This window comes from Rhinatrema bivittatum, chromosome 6, assembly GCF_901001135.1.
Source record: "Rhinatrema bivittatum chromosome 6, aRhiBiv1.1, whole genome shotgun sequence".
NCBI lineage: Eukaryota > Metazoa > Chordata > Amphibia > Gymnophiona > Rhinatrematidae > Rhinatrema > Rhinatrema bivittatum.
Window position 1 is genome coordinate 327,518,953 of NC_042620.1, and position 26,321 is coordinate 327,545,273.

Here is a 26,321-nt window from a genome sequence, read left to right on the forward strand (position 1 = left end):
CAGGAACAGTAGTTCCTGGTAAAGTGTGTATAAAACAAGGATGATGGGTAAACAGAAGAGTTAAACATTTCCTTGGAAATAAACATATGATGATAATAATTATCAAAAGTTTGTGTTATGTTACACCATTCTTGCTGTTTCATTTCTCAAAATCTCCAGAGATGAGAGCATGCTCCTGGAACTCTGAACTAGTGAGGCTGCAGGATTTATTACTCAAAAAAAAAAAAAAAGTGGAGTACAAAGCTGTGGCTTCATTCTCTCCCCCATAGCTGGCAGCTGTTTACATTCACTGGTTCAGGGCTCAAATCAGATCAGCTAATTAGAGCAGAACACCACACAAGAGGCCACAACAAAGGTCTATTAAAATTAATCTGAAAACGTATTGGGGAAAAGATCACCTATTTGATTGCATTTAAAATAAAAAAAAGTGTATTGCCTATAAAGTTGGTTTCATGTGCATTCAGAATCCCACATCTTAAGAAGAAATATAAAGTATGTCAATGCTGTCCCCTAGATTGTGAATTCTTGTTGGGCCATTTAAGAATTCTCATGCGATGAGATAAGGCTTACTACACAGTCACATGATCACTCCAAGGGTGCAAAGAATCATGTGAAATATTTTGCAGCCATCTTGCATATAATGTTCTCTTTCAGACCCGATTGTAATGAAAGCTCAGTGGCAGAGCTGCACACTAGCATGGGTTCATTTCCCAAGTCTAGCTTCTGCACCTCACCCTGGCCAGGGCCAGAGGAAGCGTTTCATTCATCATACGATGGTAACACCAAGTGGCCAGACGTAAGAAATGCCACATTGTCCATAGAGCCCATCATCCTGTTTCCAACAGTGGCCAATCCAAGTCACAAGTACCTGGCAAGTATTCAAACATTAAATAGATCTCAAGCTACTATTGCTTATTACTTAATAGCAGTTTATGGATTTTTCCTCTAGGAACTTATCCAAACCTTTCTTAAACTCAGTTACACTAAATACTGTAACCACAACCACTGGCAATGAATTCCAAAGCCTAACTAGGCACTGAGTGAAAAAATTTTCTTCAAATTGTTTTAAATGAGCTACTTGCTAACTTCATGGAGTGCCTAGTCCTATTATTTCAGCGAGTAAATAACGATTTACATTAACCTGTTCAAGTCCTTTCATGATTTTGTAGACCTCTATCATATCCCCCTCAGCCGTCTCTTCTCCAAGCTGAACAGCCCTAACCTCTTCAGCCTTTCCTCATAGGGGAGCTGATCCACCCCCTTTATCATTTTGGTTGCCCTTCTCTGTACCTTCTCCATCACAATTATATCTTTTTTGAGATGCGGCGACCAGAATTGTACACAGTATTCAAGGTGCGGTCTCACCATGGAGCGATACAGAGGCATGACGACATTTTCTGTTCTATTAACCATTCCTTTCCTAATAATTCCTAACATTCTATTTGCTTTTTTGACTGCTGCAGCACACTGAGCCGACGATTTCAATGTGTTATCCACTATGACACCTAGATCTCTTTCCTGAGTTCTGGAGGGAAATGCCGTCTGTGACCTCTGGCTGCGGATTGTTACTGCAACAGCTGAACTGGAGGAGAGGCAAATTATATTGAACCCTCTCCCCCCCCAGGTAGTTGCTAATGAAAGCTCATGGCACAGTGGTCCCAGTACAGGTGGGTTCCAACTGAACTGGAAATGGCTCGGCCAAAAAAGGCTAGAGAGACGAGTATTTGTTTATTACTTGAGTGTATTTGTTAATTACTTGAGTGTATTTGTTGCGGTTGTTGTTATCCTATTTATTTTAAAATTTTTCAATATTAAAAATATATAAATGACCAGCTGAGGACTGACATGGCACAGGCTGGACTAAGGTAAATTAGGAGGGGAGTAAATAGGGGAGAAAAAGTCCCCATGTTGTTATGGTGCTAAACCCCAACCTGCTTCCCCGCAAGCTGGAATCCCAAAGGAAGGGGAAGAAACCAGCAGGTAAAGTGATCACAGCCTGCGAGACCATGGGGATTTCCTGGCAGCTGTTCAGATTACTAAAACGTCTGGCGGGAACGGCAGGCCATCGGGTTCTGGGGACAGCGAGAGGCTCAGAACTGATGAACCAGATTACATTTTATTGTAACATTAGGGACTGGAACAAAATTAACACGGAGAATCAATTTTAAAAAGTAGTCTCTTGTACATAGGGAGGGCAAATTTCAAAAGCCATTCAACTGCATAAATAGCTGTTTACCCAGATAAGACGACTTCCTGAAGACTGCCCAACATGTTTGCACTTTTACTTGCAGACAGATTTCAACACAGTACTAGCAGGAGTTTTGGGGTGGGGGCAGCAATGCACAGAGTTTTGCATTTTCAAAACTGCATGGGTTTAGTGGAAATATATTCTGGTTTTCATTATGGCAGTAATTGCCCATATTTTCTTCCCCCCACCCCCATTTTTCCAGGCCTCCTCCTATCTATATGGCGGTATCTGTTAGCAATCGACCTTTAATTTGTTCTTTTCATTGGTGGTTTTCATCATAATGTATATTTATTGCTTGGTTATTTGCCTTTTCCTTTGCAAGCGTATACTTGTATAAATAAAACGTTAAAAAAAAACTCCACAGTGTTTTGGCCACAAAAAAGTATTCACAGGAAGGAGTTACAAATCTCTGCAGGTACTTTTTCCATGGGCAAACGTGCGTGCTTTCCTTCAGTTTGTTTTCAATTTAGTGCGCACTAAAAACAAACCCACACAAATAAAATTAATGCGCATCCCTATTAAAACAAACCACCCTTAAGTTTGGAGAACTGCTCCGGTCTTTATCAGCTGCCACCTGTTACAATATAACCCAATATTCTCTGGTCCAATATAATTCTGTGTTCCATGCCAGTCAGATACTTTGGGCAGTACCCTGGGCCATTCCTGCTTTCTAGTTTTACCTCGCAAGTCCCTGTTGAAGTCATGCAGTCTCCGAATCTCTCCCTCCAGTTTGTTCCTCATGGTTTTCTCCAAGGTCTCTCGCTTCGAAGATGATTTTACCAGGTTTTCATACGCCTCTGAAACTTGTTGGATTTCCGTTTCCAGCTGCAGTGAAAAAATAGGAATCTGTTTTCTTTCCTCATTTAAGTGCCATTCATTCTTTAGAACCCAACTCAGATCTAAGGAAAACCTGCAAGACTCATGCCGTAGCAGTTTGAGCTATTCCTGCTATACCTCATTGCTCATGACACTTCCTGTAGCCTAGACCAGGGGCTCTCAACCAAGTCCTTGGGACACACCCAGTCACTTGAGTCTTCAGAATATACCCAATGAATATGTAGGAGAAATCTACAGGATACCCATCCAGACTCACTGTGGGTATCCTGAAAACCCAACTGGTTAGGTTTGTTCCATGAACGGGGATGATAACCACTGCTTAGAATCCCCTCTCCTGCATCTGTTCTGATCAGTTTTACATCCAAGCCTTTTCATTTTCAACCCCCTACCTCGGTATCCTGCTCTCTATCACAAAATGCCTTGCCTCCTTTGTCTCCACCCTTTAGTCCTAACTAAAGTTGTAACTCATTAGGGAAATGTTCCATTAGACTCAAAAGACTCCAGTTCTAATCTATGACCCCCAGAGCCCATTCAGACTACCTGTCTTCTCTATCTAGCACCTACCCTGACCCTTATTCCAGTGACTTAGTTTCCAACAGCACCAGTCTTCCATCCAAGCATCTCCTACATAGCACGGCTTACCTTCCACACCTCCAGTTGTGAGATGGGCAGTCTCTCACCTGCTGTCACTATCACGTTAATCATGTGCCATACCTCTTATGAAAGTTTCACAGAGAAGGGTCAGTGATTATATATACACACACAACTGTACTGGCATGTGAATGAGGGATGGAGGATATCTTCAGAAGAGATTTTGTTATATGGGTATTTCATTTTGGCCAACTCAAAATTCAGATAGGTTTGAATGGATCCCCAAATTGTGTATAGCACAATATATATATCTTTAAATACAGAAAAAGTTATTTTATCAGTACACAGCCTCCTATTTGCTGTATAATGCTTTCCTTTGAATGGGCCTATCAGAGATCTGCATTCTTATGGGCCTATTCACTGTTGTAGCTGGGGTCAGGAAAGTTTTAGTGCAGATCAATCCCCAAATAATGGTGAAAATATTACATATTATACCCTATGAACTCCAGAAGGAAGTCCTCTTTGGCACAATGCAAGTATTAAGAAGAGCACTAGCAGTAAATTTGAGATACTGATATAGCCAACATGCCCTGGCTTACAAATTAGGTTCATTCTTGTTTTGGTATGTGCAAAACTTAACTCATTTAGGGACACTATCCCATAAAAATAAACTGCAATTACGATTATTTTCTAGTTTTAGAACTATAGAAATATATTAGCACTACAAAACTGCCGAGGATAATGAAAGCAGAATACAATGACAGACATTAAACCTATCTACACACACAACACCCAGCCCTCTCCTCCAGAACTCTTCCAATATACCCTGCTACCATGTCTCCCATTCAGAGTACGGTTGCACCACTCTTTGTATTGTAGCTAAGCTGCTTACAAACACCACACGTGATGCTGTCGTAACTGAATGAGTGCTCAGGGGAGGAGCAGGAGGGTGGCTCACATCATTAAGTTGGCTATAAAATCTTTGGCAACATTAAAACCAAAAGCTGCCAGGGGCAGAGGAGGGAGAGGAAAAAAAAAAAAAAACCCACACACATAAGGCAGGCATACAGCTCCCCGATTATGAGGGAGTTGACAGACTCCATCTAAATGCCTCTGATGGAAGCCAGAAGGTAATCTGCCAAAGGAGAAACAAAGCTTAAATGCATGCTGACAGATTGCAGATAGGAGGGAGAATTACATTGCAACATGGAAACAAGAAAAAATAAAAATAAAAATCCATGATGGAAAAGAAGCTGCCCATGGCAGAAAAAATAGCTATTAAACCGTTATTATAGCAACAATTATATATAAATTCCATTCTAAACCTTATTTTAATTTTTGTAAAAATAGTGGTAAAACAGGATATTTTTTCTCATATTAATGATATCACTTTATTTTAATTTGACATTCAGGAAAACTAAAATTTAGTTTCAAGGCCTGGATGGGGAGGGGAGACACTATTTTAATGTAATGCAAAAAAAATGCAATGGTGGGCATAAACCCATTATAAAGCTGCTTGCAAACAGAGACCCATCTGAATCTGCCAATAAAATCCAGCGATGCTGGGAAATCTTAAAAAAGCTGGGCTTAGCTGCTGGCACAAGGGTGCCAATGCATCTCAACATCTGGCCAAACTACAACCTAAGCACCTGCATGATGTCTAGGTGCTATTTTCTCAGTGCAACTGTTATGCAGGCTGAAACAGGATCAGAGCTCTCTCAAGTCCAGCCTTCTTCTGACTGCCTAACAGGAAGAAAGAAATTGAGATGGACAACAGGTTGTAAGTTTCTAGGTTTGGCTTTGTCAGCACATTTTACCTTCTGTAACCTTGTGACTTTCTCGTAGCAACCATCCAGTTCCTGCCGCAGGGATCTGTTCTCCTCAGACAAGATTTCCACCATCTGCTGGGCCCTGGACACAATAGCAAAGGTGTCGCCTTGCATCTGCTGATAAGGAGAAGGAAGCTGCTGAGGCCTTGGCATGATGAAATAGGAATCTCCCGACTGCTGCTGCTGGGTAAGGAAAGGCTGGGGCAGGCGGTAGAGGTCTCCCTGATGGACCTGGTTGGACAGACAAAGCTGCTGGGACCGTTGGGGCCCGGGGAAAAAGTCTCCCTGGCTTGGAGACAGGAGCGGGTGATGCTGGGAAGACGACCCCGCAGAAGGTGGTGGAGATTGGAGAAAGGTCAGAGAGCCCAAAGAAGTGAGAGAAGAAGTGGGGCTGTGATGATGAGGGAGCCTCTGTTGCTGTGTCACATCCTGACACTGCCTGTAAAACAGCAAACACAAACACAAACTCAGCAGAAGGTTTCCCAATGAAAGCCCCAGTAAAACCATCCAGCGTGGAGAAAGCCATACTTGTGTAACTGCTAAACCAGACTGTGGGTCTCAAAAAGCTTGTGCACATCATTAAATTGCTAGGTAATTGATATCGATCCCACAAGAGATACCACAACCTGAAAGAATCCTAGCTGCCAGCATGCCACAGAGCTGTAAAACCTGGAGATGCAGGTTCTAATCCCACCACCACAATACCTGACCAGATCACTTGCCCTTCTGGCACTCAGACCTTGGACAGCTTTCTGGAACAGAGGATCTTTCTTACAGGAGATGCTAACAGCACAGCACAAATACTACACCATTTTCATTATCCAAAAGGCCATTTGCTCTGACACAAAAGCCTCACACTGTCCCTCAAGCAAAGAACATGCAGATAGATATATTTAAAACCCAACCGTAATTTATTTATTTAAAGGTTTTTCTATACCGACGTTTGCAAAGCATCACATTGGTTTACAAGTAACGTGGGGAAACAGTATATCAAAATCGTAACTGTGCAGTACATATAAAGAAGAACATGTATACAGAGCTAAAAGGATATAATATAATAAGAAATAACACAAAAATATAGCTTATAATATAACAGAGCAATATGATGTAATAAAAAGCAACATATGGAAAATAATTTAATATGATATAACAAAGCAATATAACATTGGAGGGGTGGAGAAGGGGGTATTGAAGCATACGAGTGCAAGGCAGGGTTGGATTATGCCAAGGCTTGTTCGAAGAGCCAGGTTTTTAGTTTTGTTTTTTTAATTTGTGGTGGCAGGGTTCGAGTAATAAAAACAAATAAAAAAAAAAAACCAGCAGAGAAATAAAAGAATCCACACGAGCTCATGTGAGTGGGCCACTGCACAGCTTACCTCACGAGAGGGAAGTTAGAAATATTTATAAGAGTGTCAGTCCCATTACCTATCAAGATAACTGCACTGCCCCAAGTCACAAAGCATCCAATTGGCAAATTCATAATTTTAAGATTTTTGTCTTTTCTTTTTTTTTTTTTTTTTTAAGGATGGCTCATTTTAAAGTATAATTCACATTCCACAGGACACTTATTTAGTGTCATAGAAACGCACATAAAGTGCAAAACCTGAACAATATAGATGAGTTTCACAGCCAGCAGCTCCCTTTATTTTATGTATCAAAGAAGTGGATAGCAAATGAGGAGTATAAAGTCTCTGCAGAGCCATTTTTCACCAATTACAGGAAAAGAAAGCACGCTTTAAGTATTTCATCTCCTGCCTTCAGCAAACTCCACCCTACCCCAGGACCAAAGTTACCAAACTCCATTTCCCTAGCGTACTCCAGTAACTTCACCTTCTCTACATCTCACGCGTCTCGCACCGCTGCCATTCTCTGTTCTTTCAAGGCTTCTCCCATTTATTTACCACACTCCATTGTGCCGTCTTTCCTGGTAAGTTTGCCCAGCTCAGAGCCCTCTGTGCCCGCATAATTATGCTCAGCTCAGCACACCAGCTCTCACCTGCAGATGAGGAGTAATGTTTCCTGGCATTTACATCTGAAACCTGCATGCTCCCATTTCCCAGGAATACAGGTCACTATTCTTACACACTCCCATTTCCAAAGAACCTGTAATTTAAAGAATACAAACACCTCACCTAACTACACTACACCGCCCATCAAGGCATCTGCCTGCTGATAAAAGCCACTCTGTAAAAAAGGACCGCCTTGCTTTTTGAGGATAGGGGGCCAATCTAAGATTACCAGCACCTCTTGATGATTATAGAATCAAGCTAGCAGCAGGGTCTGTACGGCAGATTGCAAGCTCTACTACTACTAATTACTTCTATAGCACGGCTTGATGTATGCAGCTCTGTACAAAAACAGAAGATGTTAAGTTCTATTGAGCAGGGACTAGCTAATGAAGACAAACATACATGGCAAATGAGACTTTGGGAAGGGCAAGTTTGCTTACCGTAAATGGTGTTTTCCGTAGATAGCAGAATGAATTAGCCATACTATTTGGATGATGTCACTGACTGCGCTCTCGTGGACGTTCTGTTCTCCAAGTCAAAGTTTAGATTCTGCCGCGCCTGCGCAGCACTTCCCAGGCGAAGTGCTGCGCAGGCGTATCGGTCTCTTCAGTTAGTAATAAAGCTAGAAGGCAATGCTCTAATTAGATAAAGGAGAGAGAGAGAAACATGTCCAGGGAGGAGGGAGGGTATGAATGGCTACTTCATTCTGCTATCTACGGAAAACACTGTTTATGGTAAGCAAACTTTTCTCCGTCGATAAGCAGGCTGAATTAGCCATGCTATTTGGGAGTCCCAAGCTTAAGGGAAAATAAAATATAAGGTATGGAACAGAGCTGGCGACCTCATTGTTCTTGCTATATCAGAATTTATTTTTTTTTACCTTAATCCCCCATGGACATGGTTTTCTGGTTAAGCACACTTGATAATAGCAGTTTGGGACAAGCAGTATCTGAAGCGGTTAGCTGGTCCAGGTAGTAATGTGAGGTAAAGGTGTGGACTGATGACCAAGTAGCAACTTTACAGATGTACCCATAGAGGACATTTCGTAGATGTGCAATGGAGGACAAGTGGCTCGCAAAAGATGAGCAGAAACTGTACTCGATAAGGGCACCTCTGCTGAACTGCGACAGGAATGAATACAATTTGTGATCCAGTTGGATATTGTTCTTTTGGAGACTGCTACTCCTAGCGAGTTAGGGTTGAAAGAGATGAATAATTGCAAGGATTGCCAATGAGGCTGAGTCCTCTGTTTACAGTAAGCTAAAGCTCGTTTGGAATCCAAGGAATACAATAGAGATTCCCTTTTATTCCTGTGTGGTTTGGGAAAGAAGATGGGAAGTGAAATATCCTGATTGATGTGAAAGGCAGAAACCACTTTAGGTAGGAATTTGGGATGAGTCCTGAGTATTACCTTGTCATGAAAAAACTGCAAGTAAGAAGAGAAAAACTAAGGCTTGCAGCTTACTCACTCTTCGGGCAGAGGTGATTGCTATGAGAAAAATCACTCTGCAAGGAGACTTCATTACAGCTGATAAGACCACGTTCAGACCCTAGGGCACCAGAGGTTTGCAGATTGGAGGATGGAGATTAAAGAGTCTTCTCATGAAACGAGAAATCTTTAAAGGATACTAATGATGCATTAGAATTAGGGCATCCCGACAGTGAGGTTCCAATAATTAGAAAAGTAGTCCAAGTGCCTGTAACTAAAAACTCACCTGAGCTAAAAAATTCGAACTTATCCCTATCAATTAAAAAGCAGAACGAAAATACAAACAAAAAACAAACTTTGAAATGTTTGTATGCCAATGCCAGAAGTCTAAGAAGTAAGATGGGAGAATTAGAATGTATAGCAGTAAATGATGACATAGACTTAATTGGCATCTCAGAGACATGGTGGAAAGAGGATAACCAATGGGACAGTGCTATACCGGGGTACAAATTATATCACAATGACAGAGAGGAGCAGTCGGGAGGAGGTGTGGCGCTTTATGTCCGGGATGGCATAGAGTCCAACAGGATAAACATCCTGCATGAGACTAAATACAAAATTGAATCTTTATGGGTAGAAATCCCTTGTGTGTCGGGGAAGACTACAGTGATAGGGGTATACTACCGTCCACCTGGTCAAGATGGTGAGATGGACAGTGAAATGCTAAGAGAAATTAGGGAAGCTAACCAAATTGGTAGTGCAGTAATAATGGGAGACTTCAATTACCCCAATATAGACTGGGTAAATGTATCATCGGGTCACGCTAGAGAGATAACGTTCCTGGATGGAATAAATGATAGCTTTATGGAGCAATTGGTTCAGGAACCGACGAGAGAGGGAGCAATTTTAGATCTAATTCTCAGTGGAGCACAGGACTTGGTGAGAGAGGTAACGGTGGTGGGGCCACTTGGCAATAGTGATCATAATATGATCAAATTTGATTTAATGACTGGAAAAGGAACAGTGTGCAAATCCAAGGCTCTCGTGCTAAACTTTCAAAAGGGAAACTTTGATAAAATGAGAAAAATTGTTAGAAAAAAACTGAAAGGAGCAGCTACAAAAGTAAAAAATGTCCAAGAGGCGTGGTCATTGTTAAAAAATACCATTCTAGAAGCACAGTCCAGATGTATTCCACACATTAAGAAAGGTGGAAAGAAGGCAAAACGATTACCGGCATGGTTAAAAGGGGAGGTGAAAGAAGCTATTTTAGCCAAAAGATCTTCATTCAAAAATTGGAAGAAGGATCCAACAGAAGAAAATAGGATAAAGCATAAACATTGGCAAGTTAAATGTAAGACATTGATAAGACAGGCTAAGAGAGAATTTGAAAAGAAGTTGGCTGTAGAGGCAAAAACTCACAGTAAAAACTTTTTTAAATATATCCAAAGCAGAAAGCCTGTGAGGGAGTCAGTTGGACCGTTAGATGATCGAGGGGTTAAAGGGGCACTTAGAGAAGATAAGGCCATCGCGGAAAGATTAAATGATTTCTTTGCTTCGGTGTTTACTGAAGAGGATGTTGGGGAGGTACCCGTAATGGAGAAGGTTTTCATGGGTAATGATTCAGATGGACTGAATCAAATCACGGTGAACCTAGAAGATGTGGTAGGCCTGATTGACAAACTGAAGAGTAGTAAATCACCTGGACCGGATGGTATACACCCCAGAGTTCTGAAGGAACTAAAAAATGAAATTTCAGACCTATTAGTAAAAATTTGTAACTTATCATTAAAATCATCCATTGTACCTGAAGACTGGAGGATAGCAAATGTAACCCCAATATTTAGAAAGGGCTCCAGGGGCGATCCGGGAAACTACAGACTGGTTAGCCTGACTTCAGTGCCAGGAAAAATAGTGGAAAGTGTTCTAAACATCAAAATCACAGAACATATAGAAAGACATGGTTTAATGGAACAAAGTCAGCATGGCTTTACCCAGGGCAAGTCTTGCCTCACAAATCTGCTTCACTTTTTTGAAGGAGTTAATAAACATGTGGATAAAGGTGAACCGGTAGATATAGTACACTTGGATTTTCAGAAGGTGTTTGACAAAGTTCCTCATGAGAGGCTTCTAGGAAAAGTAAAAAGTCATGGGATAGGTGGCGATGTCCTTTCGTGGATTGCAAACTGGCTAAAAGACAGGAAACAGAGAGTAGGATTAAATGGGCAATTTTCTCAGTGGAAGGGAGTGGACAGTGGAGTGCCTCAGGGATCTATATTGGGACCCTTACTGTTCAATATATTTATAAATGATCTGGAAAGAAATACGACGAGTGAGATAATCAAATTTGCAGATGACAAAATTGTGCAGAGTAGTTAAATCACAAGCAGATTGTGATAAATTGCAGGAAGACCTTGTGAGACTGGAAAATTGGGCATCCAAATGGCAGATGAAATTTAATGTGGATAAGTGCAAGGTGATGCATATAGGGAAAAATAACCCATGCTATAATTACACGATGTTGGGTTCCATATTAGGTGCTACAACCCAAGAAAGAGATCTAGGTGTCATAGTGGATAACACATTGAAATCGTCAGTTCAGTGTGCTGCGGCAGTCAAAAAAGCAAACAGAATGTTGGGAATTATTAGAAAAGGAATGATGAATAAAACGGAAAATGTCATAATGCCTCTGTATCGCTCCATGGTGAGACCGCACCTTGAATACTGTGTACAATTCTGGTCGCCGCATCTCAAAAAAGATATAATTGCGATGGAGAAGGTACAGAGAAGGGCTACCAAAATGATAAGGGGAATGGAACAACTCCCCTATGAGGAAAGACTAAAGAGGTTAGGACTTTTCAGCTTGGAGAAGAGACGACTGAGGGGGGATATGATAGAGGTGTTTAAAATCATGAGAGGTCTAGAACGGGTAGATGTGAATCGGTTATTTACTCTTTCGGATAGTAGAAGGACTAGGGGACACTCCATGAAGTTAGCATGGGGCACATTTAAAACTAATCGGAGAAAGTTCTTTTTTACTCAACGCACAATTAAACTCTGGAATTTGTTGCCAGAGAATGTGGTTCGTGCAGTTAGTATAGCTGTGTTTAAAAAAGGATTGGATAAGTTCTTGGAGGAGAAGTCCATTACCTGCTATTAAGTTCACTTAGAGAATAGCCACTGCCATTAGCAATGGTTACATGGAATAGACTTAGTTTTTGGGTACTTGCCAGGTTCTTATGGCCTGGATTGGCCACTGTTGGAAACAGGATGCTGGGCTTGATGGACCCTTGGTCTGACCCAGTATGGCATTTTCTTATGTTCTTATGTTCTTAAATTAAGGGGTGAGAAGCCACAAGAGAGAGAGTGTGTCTCTCTCGTGATAAGCAGCTATAGCACTTAGGTGGAATGACTGATGCTGCTGCTAAGCGCGACTGGGAAAGATGTAATAGGTAATTGAGGCTATCTTTGGGTGCCAAAGAGAATGGACTAATGTTTCAAAGTCAACACCATCCGCATATCTCTTCCACTTGAAGGAATAGTTACGTCTGGTCGATGGTTTTCTCGCTGCTATGATTTATTTATTTTTTGTTTTTATATACCGGAAGTTCCTGTATACAATACATATCACTCCAGTTCACAGGTAACCGAGATAACTATCGCCGGGATGGCGGTTTACATGGAACATATCAAACGATTAATCTATTATAGAGTAACAATACAAACTAAGATCAACTTAGAACATATAAATAAAGCAAATGAACTTTACATTATTGTTGTAATAACAGGAAGGTTGTTGCTCTTCTTGCTCTTAGCTCTCAGGGAAAGCTTGAAGGAAGAGCCAGGTTTTGAGTTTCACTTTGAAAGTAGTATGGCACGGCTCAAGGCGGAGGTCTGGTGGTAGAGAGAATCTGGTCGTAGAGAGGTCTGGTGGTAGAGAGAAAGAATGATAATTCTTTGAATATCTGCTGAAAGAGTTAAGCCTTGTAAGATCTCATGTTCAACATCCAGGCTCTTAGGTAGAGGGAGAAGTGTAGAGGATGAAGAAGGGAACCCTCCTCCTGGGTCTTGACAGAGATCTATCAGATTGCTTTCAAAGTATTGCACCAGATAAACCAGGGTTTTCTCGGCCATGCTGGAGCTATAAGAATCATGGCGAGCTTTGTTCCTATCATTTTTTGAACTGTTCATGAGATGAGAAGAATCTGAGGAAACACACAAAGGAGACCTCGTGACAATGACATTAGGAAGGCATAGTGTGTCTTTCTGTATGGGCTTAAATGGAGCAGAACAGAGGTACTTTATTTTACTCTGTGGCAAAGAGATCTATACAAGGTTGACCCCATCACCAGAAGATTTGGTTTGATGTAGATGGGTTGTGAGACCGTGAGGATGAAATACTCTGTTGAGACGGTCAACTAGTGTATTCGCTATCCCCAGTAAATATGTGGCTCTCAAGGTGATCGTGTTGAGGACCCATTCCAAAATCCAAACTGCCTCCCTGCAAAGGAGCCAGGATCCCGATCCACCCTGCTTGTTCACAGTAAACATGACTAAATTGTCCGTATGAATCATGTAGCAGATGTGTGAAGGACATTATCACGTATCTCATGGCTCTGAGTTCCAAGAGGTTTATCTGGTAATGAAGTTAGTTTTGTGACCACTGATCTTGAGTTTTGTAACAGAGTAGATGAGCCCCTCAATCCTGGGTGGAGGCATCTGTAGTGAGGACTAATGTGTGGGCTGGGTCCCAAAAAGGTGTACCTATGGATAGGACTTCCCGACCCAACCCACCAATTTATGTCCCTCTGCATGGAATTTGATAAAGTTGCAATAGTGGACATCAGCTGAAGATACTGGGTCCATTGTGACATCAAGCCCCATTGGAGATGCCGCATGTGAAGGCGAGTGTGGCGTACTACGTGGATGGCTGCCACCATGGGACCCTGTAGTCCTAGGATCTGGCAGGCAGTGACTCTTGATACGAGGAGTAATTCTGTACACAACTGATGAATTTACTCAAACCTCTCCTGAGGAAGGAATGCTTGAGACTGGGTTGAGTCTATTCTCACCCCTATGAACTGTAAAATCTGTGTCTGAGTAGTCTTCTCGTAGTTGATGAGGAATCCCAGGTATTCTCAACAAATTATTGTGGATTCTGGATGCCAACATAGGGATCTCTGGTCAGGGGGAAACTATCAGCCAATCATCCAGATGAGGAACAAGGCGGATTCCCTGACATCTGAGGTGAGCCACAGCCATTTGGTAAACACTCTGGGAGCCGAGGATAGACCAAAGGGTAGAACCTACTTTTGGTAGTGTTTCAAATTCAGGAACCACCTACATGAGGGATTTATCGGAATGTGGGTGTAGGCATCTTTGAGATCCAATGAACACATCCAGTTGTTCTCTTAGATGAAAGGGAGTACTAATTTGAGGGATGCCATCTTGAATTTTTCTCTCAAAGTATTTGTTAGGGAGCGCAAATCCAGAATAGGACGGAGACCTCCTAAACGTTTAGGAATGAGAAAGTATTGGGAATAGTATCCTGTGCTGATCTGGTGCTTGGGCACCAATTGAATGGTCCATTGTTGGATTAGGGCATGGATCTCCTATTTTAGAAGAGGCAATTGAGAAGCATCCTTCAATTGAACTGTATGGATGTGGAAGCAGAGGTTGAGAGGAAATTCAAATGATAACCTTCATAGACAATTCGTAGAACCCTTGGATCCGAAGTGATTCAGTTCCACTGTGAGGCAAAAGTTATCAACCTGTCCCCTACCAGAAGGTGAAGTTATGGCCGGGCATCTCTCAAAAAGATGGTGGGGGCTTTTGCTGTTTTCTGTCCCTTTGGCGTCCCCTAGGTGGAGCCGATTGAGTTTGCAAACATGGCTGCTGAAACAACTGGAACTGTTGAGGTCCATAAGGTGGAAAACATTTATATATATGTTTTCCTCTGGTTATAATATGATCTTCTATACAGTTGATAGGTACATCTCAATGATGGCTGGGGATTTGAAACTGCCGACAGCGATTGATCTGCCATGTTCTGCTCTTTTAACTGGGTCACTGTATCCTTCAGTTTCTCGCTGAATAGATTAACACCCAAGCAGGGAAGATTGGCTAGCTTTTCATGTACATCTTCTCTGATGGAACTAGAGTGGAGCCAGGCTTTTTGAGAAGCATAGCAGTTACCAAGGTCCATGAGGATGTTTCAAAAGATTCATACACCGCCCTGAGCAAATGCTGTAGACCCTCTTGCATGACATAGAATGGTTTAGGCATAACTTCCTCTCCCGATTTGGTACGCAGAAATGGTTTTAGTAGTTGTACAGTTTTCTACAGATACTGCACCATATAAAATTGGTGCTGCTGTATTTGTGACGTTAACACTCTGGAATGTTTTCTTAGCATATTAGTCCAGAATCCTATCCTCATTGAGAGGAGGAGGAGTGGACATATGTAGTTTAGATTTCTTTGCTTGTTTCGCCAACTCATCCACCACTGACGTATGAAGGAGCTGAACGACTCCGTACATGGCAGACTTTTGCAATCTGAATTTTAAGTCCAGTTTTCTCAAAACAGGAAGTATTGATTGAGGGGACTCCCATATCATAGACAATAGAGCATCAAGTAGCTTACGTGACGGCAGCGGCAGAGCCGATGACTCAGCTAGTACATCAAGTATTTTCAGTATTCCAAATATTTCCTTGGTCGCAGAAAAATAAAACTGAAGAGACCAATACACGCTTTGCGCAGGAAGTGCCAAGCAGGAATTAAAACTGACTCCGTGAACAGAACATCCACGAGAGTGCCGGTGATATCACCCAAATAGCATGCCTAATTCAGCCTGCTTATAGATGGAAAATTTAATTTATTAACAAAATGATGAAAATCAATAAGGTTGTAAATGGAATAATCAGGGGTTAAGATTTAAAAAGCAGCCTCAAAAAGGCGGATTTTTAGACTAGATTTAAATAAGGAAAGAGAGAGCGTGATGCACCAGCTCAGGAAGTCTATTCCAAGTATATGGTACAGTCAGGTGGAAAGCATGGATTTGGGAGTTTGCTGAAGAGAAGGGCATAAATAGGTGTGAGCTGCCTGATGATCAGAGTTCACAAGAAGAGGTGTAGGGAGAGGAGAGGTAGTGAGGAGCTGCAGAGTGAAGGCTCTTGTAGGCGAGTAAGAGGAGTTTGAACTTCAGAAGAGGGGTTTTTATAGGTGTCGTGACTTTAGTGAAAGATAAGTTGCACAGCTGAATTTGGGATAGATTGTAGTAGAGAGATGGTTCACTGGAAGGTTTAAGTGGGAGGTGATGAGAGAGAATGGATAAGGGTTCTGGTAACATGTTCAAAAAAGAAGGAAGGGACAGGTTTGGTGATGTTATAGAGAAGGAAATGACACTTTAACAGATAGGCATAGAGGAGAAAGTGAAGGCAAAGATTACCCTGAAAGTTACAGGCTGAGAGGAACTAGGACGATGATGCCAATGTTATTCACAAAAACAGAGGAAGGGGATTTGATGGAAAAATATAAGGAGTTCTGTCTTGGACATGAGGTGGTGGGACGTACAGGCAGCAATGTCAAACAAGCAGGCTGAGATCTAGAACTGGATTCCTGATTCTGTAAATAAACGGAAGTCCTAGAAGAGACACCGGCACTCATATACGGGCTGATACAGTACAGTGTGTGCCGGTGGAGTGCACTGTTAGCCTGGGTTTGGACAAGTGTTTTGACGTGCTAGCTTTACCTCTTATACAGTAAGGGCTAATAGCATGTCGAAAACGCGCGGCCAACCCCCCTCCCTCCTCAAAACTAATGGTGCCCGCAGCATGCAGATGCATGTTGATGGGCCTATTAGACATTCCCACACGATACAGAAAGCAAAATGTGCAGCCAAGCCGCACATTTTACTTTCAGAAATTAACGCCTGCCCAAAGGCAGGTGCTAATTTCAGCCGGCACCGGGGAAGTGTACAGAAAAGCAGAAAAAACTGCTTTTCTGTACACCTTCCGACTTAATATCATAGCGATATTAAGTCGGAGGCCCCAAAAATAAAAGAAAATTAAAAATTAAAACACAAAATTTTTAAAGTGTGCCCGCGGGTCAGAAGACGGACGCTCAATTATGCCGGCATCCATTTTCCGAACCCGTGGCTGTCAGCAGGCTAGAGAACGGACGCCGGTAAAATTGAGCGTCGGCCGTCAAAACCAGAAGCCGCCGCTCCTGTCAAAAAGGAGGCGCTAGAGACGCGCTAGTGTCCCGATACTAAATCGCACGCACAGGAGAGTGGCCTGTGCGCGCGTCGGGAAAGCGGGTGCTGGCCGGCCCCCCCCGCACTTTTTTCTGTATCGGCCCGATAGCTAGATGTAGCTGGCAGTCTATGCAGGGGACCTAAGGGGCTACATGACAGGGCAATAGCCACACTAGTATTGCTGGCTATTTAGTTTACAGAGCACCGTGACATAGAAAAGGTAGATGCTGGAGAGAACCAAGTTGGGTTCTTGAATGCTTTTCTAACTAATCAAGACAGAGTTCAAAGGAGGGAAAAAAAAAAAAAAAAAAAAAAAGATTGCCCTGGATGAGGAGACATCTTGTAGGAGGTCACTTTCTGGCTGGCAGCTGGGATGTATCCTTAGAAGTATGGATAGAAAACTGGAAGAGATAGGCCAGGTAGTCTTTTTCTGCCTTCGTTCATTATTTGCTTCATTTCCTATTTTTTAAGAACAGCGCCTTACACTCCTAAATCAAGCTACAATAGTTTTCCTCAGGCTTCCATCAACAGGAGCAGAAAGAAGACAGTGTGCTGCCCAAATTAACGCTGCATTCACATGTAGCACCTTTAAAAAAAAAAAAGGCACCCAACGCACTTCACAGGCATAGTCCACTAATGTTGCTGCGGCCACTTTGGAAGCCAGATATGTACAACAGCATGCAAAAAGGTGAAGGGCACATAGGTAGAAGCAGTGACCTAACCTTGCTGAGGTCCCAATGCACCAAGGTGTGGAATGTTATTCTTCATGTATAAGATCTGGCACATAAAATGTGGGCACAACTTAGTGTTCCACCATGAAAATCCCATGATAATGAAGGTATTAGCGGTTATTCCCCAATGCAAAGAGGGGCATAGGCTTAACTCATGTTTTCTTAACTCCTGGTCAGAAGAGGAGAAACGTTTCTGGGGCTATATTGTCAGTCTATGAGCTGAATGGAGTTCATGGTGCTAGGTTTCCTGTGCACAACCTGAGCACAAATGTTAAGTTTTTAACTTTGTGTGCACAGCTTTTAGAATTGCAACTTTTATACACAAAAAACATGGTTATGCTCCAACATGTTCTGTGTGCAGAAACCATGTTTTGTACTCCTAAATCTTGGCTTTGCATAAAAGTCATGTTTCTGAAGCATAAACCATGGTGTGTGTGCACATTAAATGTGATTTATGCGCACTATTTTACTTTAACTCCCGATGCATTCATATACTTATCTTATTGCATTGGGAATTAACTTTTCTGTTTAACCAGCCTGTTAACAAAATGTGGCATGTATTGTTTACGCCTGTCTTATAACAGAGTCCAGATCAAATGGAAAAATATAATTTGAATTCACAAGTCCCCAGGTTTCTCCTGACTTGCTGTTTACTGTGCTAACCACACACTCAAATCCTGGGATTCCCAATTAAACCCTGTGTCACACTTAACCAATCGGGTTTTCTCAATAGCCATGATTATACATGAAATACAATTTGCATACACTGAGTCACTAATGTATGAAAATTTAATCTCATGCAGATTCATTACAAACATCCTCAAAACCAGACAAGTGCTCCTCCAGGTCATAGTTCCCACCACCACCCACCCCACATGAAGGGGCAGATTGCAGGTCTTTTTTTTTTACATTCAAGTCAACTACATAACCTTGCCCTTCCCACTTCCATCTCTGCAGTAACTATTTATTTTCATGCACTTCAAATTAACACAACAATTCTTGTTACAGAAATAAAAGGTGGACAAGAAAATATGTAAATGTCAAATAATCTAACCAGCCTAATTCACATTAAGATATCTCACAAGACATTTGCAAGGGTAATGCAAAATGAATTGACCCCCCCCCCCCCTTAGATACCACCTGAAAATGCATAGAGAGAAATGTTTTCCAGCGTAATTGGGTTGTTTTAGTGAAGTCAGGATAAACCCATACTTTTTGCTGAAAAAGAATTTAAGACATTATTCCTATCAGACTGAAAAGCAAACGTCACCAAGAGAGTTCCTCTCTGTGAAATCCCCATAGTTTGAGATGTTTCAGAGATGTTGAAAGATCCAATGTAGATGCCCGAGACTGATTTCCAACCACTGCTTCTATGGGTTATGACAAATAATATGCTTTAGTTATTACCGGCATTCCAGCTGAAGGAATCTTCAAAACTTGAGAGATGTGATGTCTAAAAAGGTCTACAGGAAACACCAATCTTATAAAAGGAAAATTCAAAACTCTGAGTTACCATATTTACCAACTTCTTGGAGTGTATTTGTTCAGATTGAACTAAAGCTTGCAGAGCTTTCTCAAGCGTGGTAACACAAGTATCTAGCCTTGATCCAAAAGTAGAAACTAAACTAGCATTAGCTAATACACGATTATTAGTATCCAAAGTGGCTTCAGTCAGAAATGATTAGAGAGGCTTCGAGAGTCACTAGGGCATTCCACACCACATCTAACGTAATTTCAGGAGGATTGGAAAGTCCAAATTTAACAACTGGAGCGTTCAACGCACCGCCTCCACTGCAAACACATTCTCCACTACCATCACCAGGTAGGGCAGATATCGGGGCCGAGGCTAGGGAGGCTGCCATTCCAATCACCTCCAAAATAGGGTGGTTATCTCCTGCAGTATCAGAATCCGCCGTCAAGGCAGCGTTAGTAAAAGCCCCAGTCTCCTCCGCGGCTGCTTGTATCAGACTGAACCCCCCGATTTACCTCATAGGGGGCCGAAGAAGGATCCAATGGCAACAGCGAACCATGGAGAGGAGGAGATGGTGTAGTCGGCACACTCAGCCAGCAGGGACTGTGTTCGCTCACCATCTGTCCCCACAGTGGCTATCACACCCAGGCTCACTCCTGGCGTAACGGCAAAAAAACTCTCGATCCCGGGTTGATGGAAGCCCAGCGAGGGAGAGTTGGTAATACTCTCCCTCAGCTTGGCCTCCTGCTTAGTATGAGGCATTATTTGTTAAAATAGAGTCCAGAAACAGGGAAATGGGAGGGAGCACACTCTTGCCGATCCTCCCAGTTGGCGGTCATCTTGTCTTCCCCCCTCTGCAGTAACTTAAATGGTAAAACAAAGTTTATTTTGACTGGTCATGTTTACAGACAGAGCTGGGAATTTCTACACAGCAGACAAAAAGATCTACAGTGAAAGAAGTCCATCAAGCCCGATCAAGCAGAAGAGGATTGGAAATCCATCCAAGCAATGGAGAAATAATTCAGACAAGCAAGCTAGCTCTGTGAGAATGGTGATCCAGAAGGCGGCAAAACCCACATGTTAACTAGAAAGGGTAAGCGTAAGCTCACCCACATGATGGGAGTCTCTACTGCCAGAGTTTCAGAAGTTTGGAAGCCTGCAGAAGGCAGCAGACATCCTTTCTGTTCACGTTTCATCAGCAACATGAGGAAGGTTTTCCTTTCAGTTAAGTCCATGGTGGCAGAAAACAGTAAGCCAGGTTACAGGAGCTCATGTGTGGGGTACCTTCCTCCAAACTCATGGGATCATTATACAGTCTTCCAGAGGGAATAGAGGAGACTATTACACAGGTATACAAAGACCTACATTAATGGATGCTAAAAAATAAATCAAAGCTTACTCCTTTAGGAGTCCTAGACAACTGTGATTGGCCAAAGGCTCTTTTTACAACAGTGTGAACCTCAACGCTCACCTTATCCAAGTAAGTTCTCAATTACTTGATGAATAAAATGTGCGCGCTCTCTCATTAAAGCAGCAATTTAAACTCGCAGCCTTCAAAGACAGCCAGGCTAGTACATTCCTGGAAGCTGGAGAACAGAGCATAACACGATTCACTCTTAGGAGAAAAATAATTTCGCAGAGAAAACCTTCTCCTGTCCTTTTAGCTTCAAGGAATTGCTTTGTGATCTGAAGGACTGGGTGGAATATACTCTCTATTTCTTTGCCCAAGCCATCATGGTCACCTTGCAAAACAAATTTCCCCAAAGCTCACACCACCCAAATGCAGGTGAAATAGGAAGAATCAGAAATAATTTTGGCAAGCAAGTTCTACCCATCCCTATCCCCACCCCCCAACACCACAAGACTGCTGCAAATTCCCAACAGCTTACCATCATGTGCAAGATGTGTTTTCAACAGCTCTGCTTTTAAAATGGGAAAGCCTCCTAACAGGAGAACGTAGGTTTCAAAAGAAGAGCATGGCTTCCTTGGTTCTTTTATACGGAACATGCAAATTTCTTACAATGGCACACAGACTGCATAAAGAGTGTCAGACAGAAGTAGGATTTTCATGCCTGGTTTGGAGACATGGCTCCTCTCCCAGGTCGTTGCAGTTATGGCCTTCCCTCGTCACCTATGTTATCCTAATTAATAGTTTTGTTTAAGGAAACTTGGGTTTCAGTATGGATCTGCAGCTAATAATTTAGTCCTGATCGTTCTGTGTGATCAGTTGCTGATGAGAAAGTTTGGGCCCAATAAACCACCTCCACCCCCCCACCCCTCAAAAAAGAAAAGAAAAAGAAAAAATAGTTTTAAGAACTCCACTTTTTTGGGCTTCAGGAATCAATCTCTGACCTTGGAAGCTGATTCCTAAGCTGGTCCTGCTGCCAGAATCCAACCACATATTCACGATTAATTCTCCAAAGGAGAAGGCTGCTTACTGGATCCACTTCTATTCCTTTTGCATATCTAGCAGAATCCAACCACATACGATTAATTCTCCAAAGGAGAAGGCTGCTTACTGGATCCACTTCTATTCCTTTTGCACATCTAGCAGAATCCAACCCCATACTCACGATTAATTCTCCAAAGGAGAAGGCTGCTTACTGGATCCACTTCTATTCCTTTTGCACATCTAGCAGACCGATATTACCTCTGGACTGCTCTAAAATCCAAGTTGCCTACTCATGGCTCATTCCTTTTATGGTCTTACTCTTAAGGCTCCTTTCTTCTTTTCCCTTTGCACCAATTTACGTTGGTTTTTCCTTTTAAGACCGGTTTGCAGATCTGTCAATTAGTGGAAACATTATTCCCAAGAACTGAGCAGATCTTTTGCTAAACATTTCTGCAGTTATGAGCTGTTTTTTTTAGTTTAATAAAAAAAAAAAAAAAATTACCGTTTTGTCACTGCCTTTTATTATTTAACTAGATCTAGAAGCCTCCCCCAGTTAAATATTGCACACAGGAACCAATTCTGAACAATAATTTTCCAGTGCAGCCCACAGACACAACTCAAATGGTAGTGCAAATACCACTGAGCCCCCTCGCACTTTTTATAACACCCAGCCCTCCCCCCCATCACTTTCTCCTCCACAACATAATGAAAATGTCACAAAAGCATTGGTAAAGAGCTGTTCACTGCAGATCCAACTCTGAACATGGGCTGCCAGTTTAGATCATGAGAATGTGTAAGTGTGAGAAGGGGGGGGGGGGATGGCAGAAGGAATTAGGGTCACGTTTCCGTTCGGGACTGATTTACTCAGCCACTCGCCGAGACACTTCCTCTCTGAGCAGCTCAGTTCCCAGCTCTCAGCACATACAGTGCTGGACACAGAACAGGGTGAAGTGAACTGGGAAGCCATCCAAGGCAACAGAGCAATAATATTTTACACATGAACAAGCTGACGAGATCCCTTATGTAAGTCAGCCACAGGAGAGGTTTAGCGTGCTTTACACTACAGATCTTTATTACTGGCAGCAAACCTGCAACATCACATTCGCACCAAACTTTGGAGCATATAAAGCGATTCAGGTAGCAAGCTTTAGAGTGAAATATTCAGATTTGCATTCTGATGCATTCCTGCAACCAGTACCGTATGTCCTTAGCAGGAGTCTAAGCATGCCCAAGCTAAAAGGTTTAGGAGGTTATCACAGCCACAAAAATACAATAAAAAGGTGGAAATGCAAATGTCTAAAAATCACATACACCAAGCCCTTAGCCTTAGTCCAAAGATCTGATCACAAACATGTATCCCCTCCATAATCCTTGCAGAGACAGTATCCTTGGCAGTTGCTAATTTTACAAATACACAATTGGATTGTTAAGTAGTGCATGGCCAAGTAACCCTCAGCCTCTGCTAGCTGCACTTTTATCCTTTAGTTCCCAATACTAATTGGCTGATAACCAAGAGAGCAAAACTACTTTATCCTGTCCAGAGCATTCAGATGCCTACCATAATAAGATCTAACTCTGTCCTGTGCCTTCCTCTGCTAAAGATAAGCGATTCTCAAAGCTCAGTCCCTTAACGTTCCTTGAAGATACCTCTTAATAGCGACCTTTACCCCTGTGCAGAACCTAAACATGTCAGGAATATTCTCCAAGAACTAGCAACTAAAACATATATCCGAGGTTCAGAAAAATCAGACAAACTACATCCTCCCTTCATAAAACTTACTTTTTTTTTTTTTTAATCCAGATAAAACAAATTCCAGTATCTTACTGGATAAATCTGATGGATATAGTACCTTGCGATTTCTTTTTCTAACCAACCCAGCAAGTCCAAAACCTGCAGCTGCTGGCGACAAGGCGTTGAATTTTGAAGCATAGAGCAGAGATGAAGAGAAAGGGGAGGGGGGAGTGGGGAATGCACATGCTTACCTGGGTGCTCCGTATTCTGGAGGAGGCTGGTACCGGACAGCGGGTCCATCCGCGCGAGCTTGCTGGCTCATTCGGTAGTCTCCATAGAAATGCCCAGGGTCCTGAGGTTTTGATGCCATGGGCAGAGTGGACACGTTCTTGAAGGGGTAATCTGGTGGGGGGCCCCGATGCTCCATGCCTTTCAGGCTTGGCTGGGACGGCATCTGCCCAGGACCTTTATAAAACTCGCTGGAGCCTGAGCTTTTGTAGAAGTCACCGGGCTGCGGGGACAGGGGAGCGCTAGTGACAGGGGCATGGGCCTTCACCCCACTCGTGGCCAGCGACAGCTGCATCAACCTCTCGCTCAGAGACCGAACGTGACCTTGCTTGAGATCCTTCAGCCCGTCATCTTGGTGGACTTTCCCAGTGCTGACCCTCTGAACTGTTGGCCTGCCTTCAGTCCTCATCTTTTGATTGGTTACCCCAGTTACGTAAAAAGCAGCCCCAACGCTGGCGTGTTGCTGGCCCCGGAAGTACTGGGACTGCACTTTTGCTTCCTCGTAGGTCGGAAGGTCCTCGCTGTTCTGACCTCTTGGGGGGAGATGCTTCTCCATGATACTGTTGTCCACCTGAATCTCCTGGCCCTGGGGCTCTTGGCGTGCAACATGAGGTAGAAGCAGATGGTCCTGGGAGGTCAGCCCCTCGTTCTGAGACGCTGGACTCCCACTGCTGCCAAAAGGAGGCGCATTTCCCGTGGCTTGTTGGTGCAGGGCCAGGAGGTTCCGGCTCTCATTTGGATTCCCGTATCGGAGCTGCTCCTGCAGCAGACGCTGTAAAACTGTCGTAGCCGCTTGTTCATCTGAATTCCTCATCTCAAAAGATGGTGCCCAGTGGCTGGAATGCAAAAGCAGGTGTCCGGGCAGTCCCTGAAAAAAAAAAAAAGAAAAGAATAAAGTCATTAGCCTTAAAGTAGATAGGGTTTTATTGTATTTATTGTTTATTTATTTATTTCTTTAGCTGTAAACCGCCTAGAAATGGTGATAGCTGGTTAAATTGTTTAAATAAATAAATATTGCAAATCAAATTACTATGAGAAGCTAGGGACTTATGTACAATGATATACTTTAGTGGCTTAATACAAATATTAAAATGATTCAGGTTTTTCAAAATGTTATTAAACAATCCCACAGACATCTGACACTGGTATAGAGAGCTATCTGCTTACCACTAATTTAACTGACATACTGTGAGGGAGTCCATAGGAAACTCCCTCAGACCACCTTAAGGTGGTCTGAGGGACACAGGTGTCACATCCAGTCTTCCTTAAGATCCAGACCCACAAGAAATCCTAGGTGAAGGGAGGAGCCCCTCCCAGGGTCCAAGAATTCAGGGCTTAGAAGAGTTAGAGAGGCCCCATTCTATGCAAAGATCTGCTATGTGTGATGTCTGAACTTAAGGTAAGCTGCATTTGTTTAACTTTTCTTTTACTATAAATAAATTGCACATAAAGAAAACAGCCAGTCTGCCTCATTCTTTCAGGCTGTTTCCCAAGCCATTATCGCCAAGTTACCACATATGGTGGCAGGAGTGGGATCTCTTACTTAAGCAGGAAGCACAGGCAAGAGCCCACAGCCACAGCAGCAGAAAAAAAAAAAACCCTGCAGTTTTTTTTCTTTTTCTTGAGGCTTCCCAGTTCTACTCACCCAGCCTTCACACAACAGGCCAAGAGGGTTAGCCCTGCCTGAGTAGTCAGGAGTCAAGCAGTGAGGGCCAGAGAGGCCAACAGGTTTTTTTTTTGTTTTCCCCTCCTCCTCCTTTCCTCGGAGAGGTACATAGTTTGGAGGCAGCTTGGTATGCAGGGAAGATGGAGCAGGAGATCCAGGTCCTTGCTACAGGGAAGCAACAATTACAGAACGTCCTTCAAATGCAAACTGATCAGCAGCAGGCATTGCAAGAGCAGGTGAATCAGCATACGGTGCTAAAACAGATAGCACAAGCTATGCAAACTGCTGTAACCAGTCCACCTCCTGTGTCACCAATACTACTTAAGAAGATCCCAGGAAAAGACCCGAATAGTTTCCTGAAAAATTGTGAATGCACAGCTCACTGACAAGCTGATCAGAGGAGAGGTGGGCTACCTATCTGGGGACTCTACTCACCGAGTAGAAAAGATGCCTTCCAACCCAACTATCCGAAAGAGAGGGACACATACTAGGAAGTCAAGGTCGCCATTCTAGAGAGAGCGGGACTCACCCCGGAAGCCTACCAACAGCAATTTCAGTGGGGAGTTCTATAGGCTGGAGAAAACTCAAGGAACCTATTTCACAGACTTAAAAGATGCCACTTGGAAGTGGCTGCACCCAGAAGGGAAAACCCGGGTGGAGGTAGCCAAAGTGGTTCTGCTGGAACAATTCCTAGAACAGCCTATGCAGCAGTGGGTCTGCCAACACCCAAACCTTACAGTTAAAAAGGTGCTAGAAGTAGCAGAGGTCTATTATCAGGACCAGATTATGCCTGAGTCACCATGGTTTCCAGAGAAGCCCTCGACCCAGGTAGAGGACAATTGAGTCC

General features: G+C 42.8%; 1 protein-coding gene across 3 annotated transcripts in view; it reads right to left on the reverse strand.

Moving 5' to 3' along the window:
* AMOT (angiomotin) overlaps positions 1-26,321 on the reverse strand; it is a 118,881-nt gene that overhangs the window by 65,522 nt on the left and 27,038 nt on the right. For all 3 annotated transcript variants that reach the window (XM_029607641.1, XM_029607639.1, XM_029607640.1), the window contains 3 exons: positions 23,772-24,676; positions 5,494-5,944; positions 2,929-3,073 (listed from right to left, as the gene is read on the reverse strand). In XM_029607641.1, coding sequence (XP_029463501.1) covers positions 2,929-3,073; positions 5,494-5,944; positions 23,772-24,622 — 1,447 coding nt within the window. In that variant the 5' untranslated portion in view covers positions 24,623-24,676. The remainder of the gene's footprint in view (positions 1-2,928; positions 3,074-5,493; positions 5,945-23,771; positions 24,677-26,321) is intronic.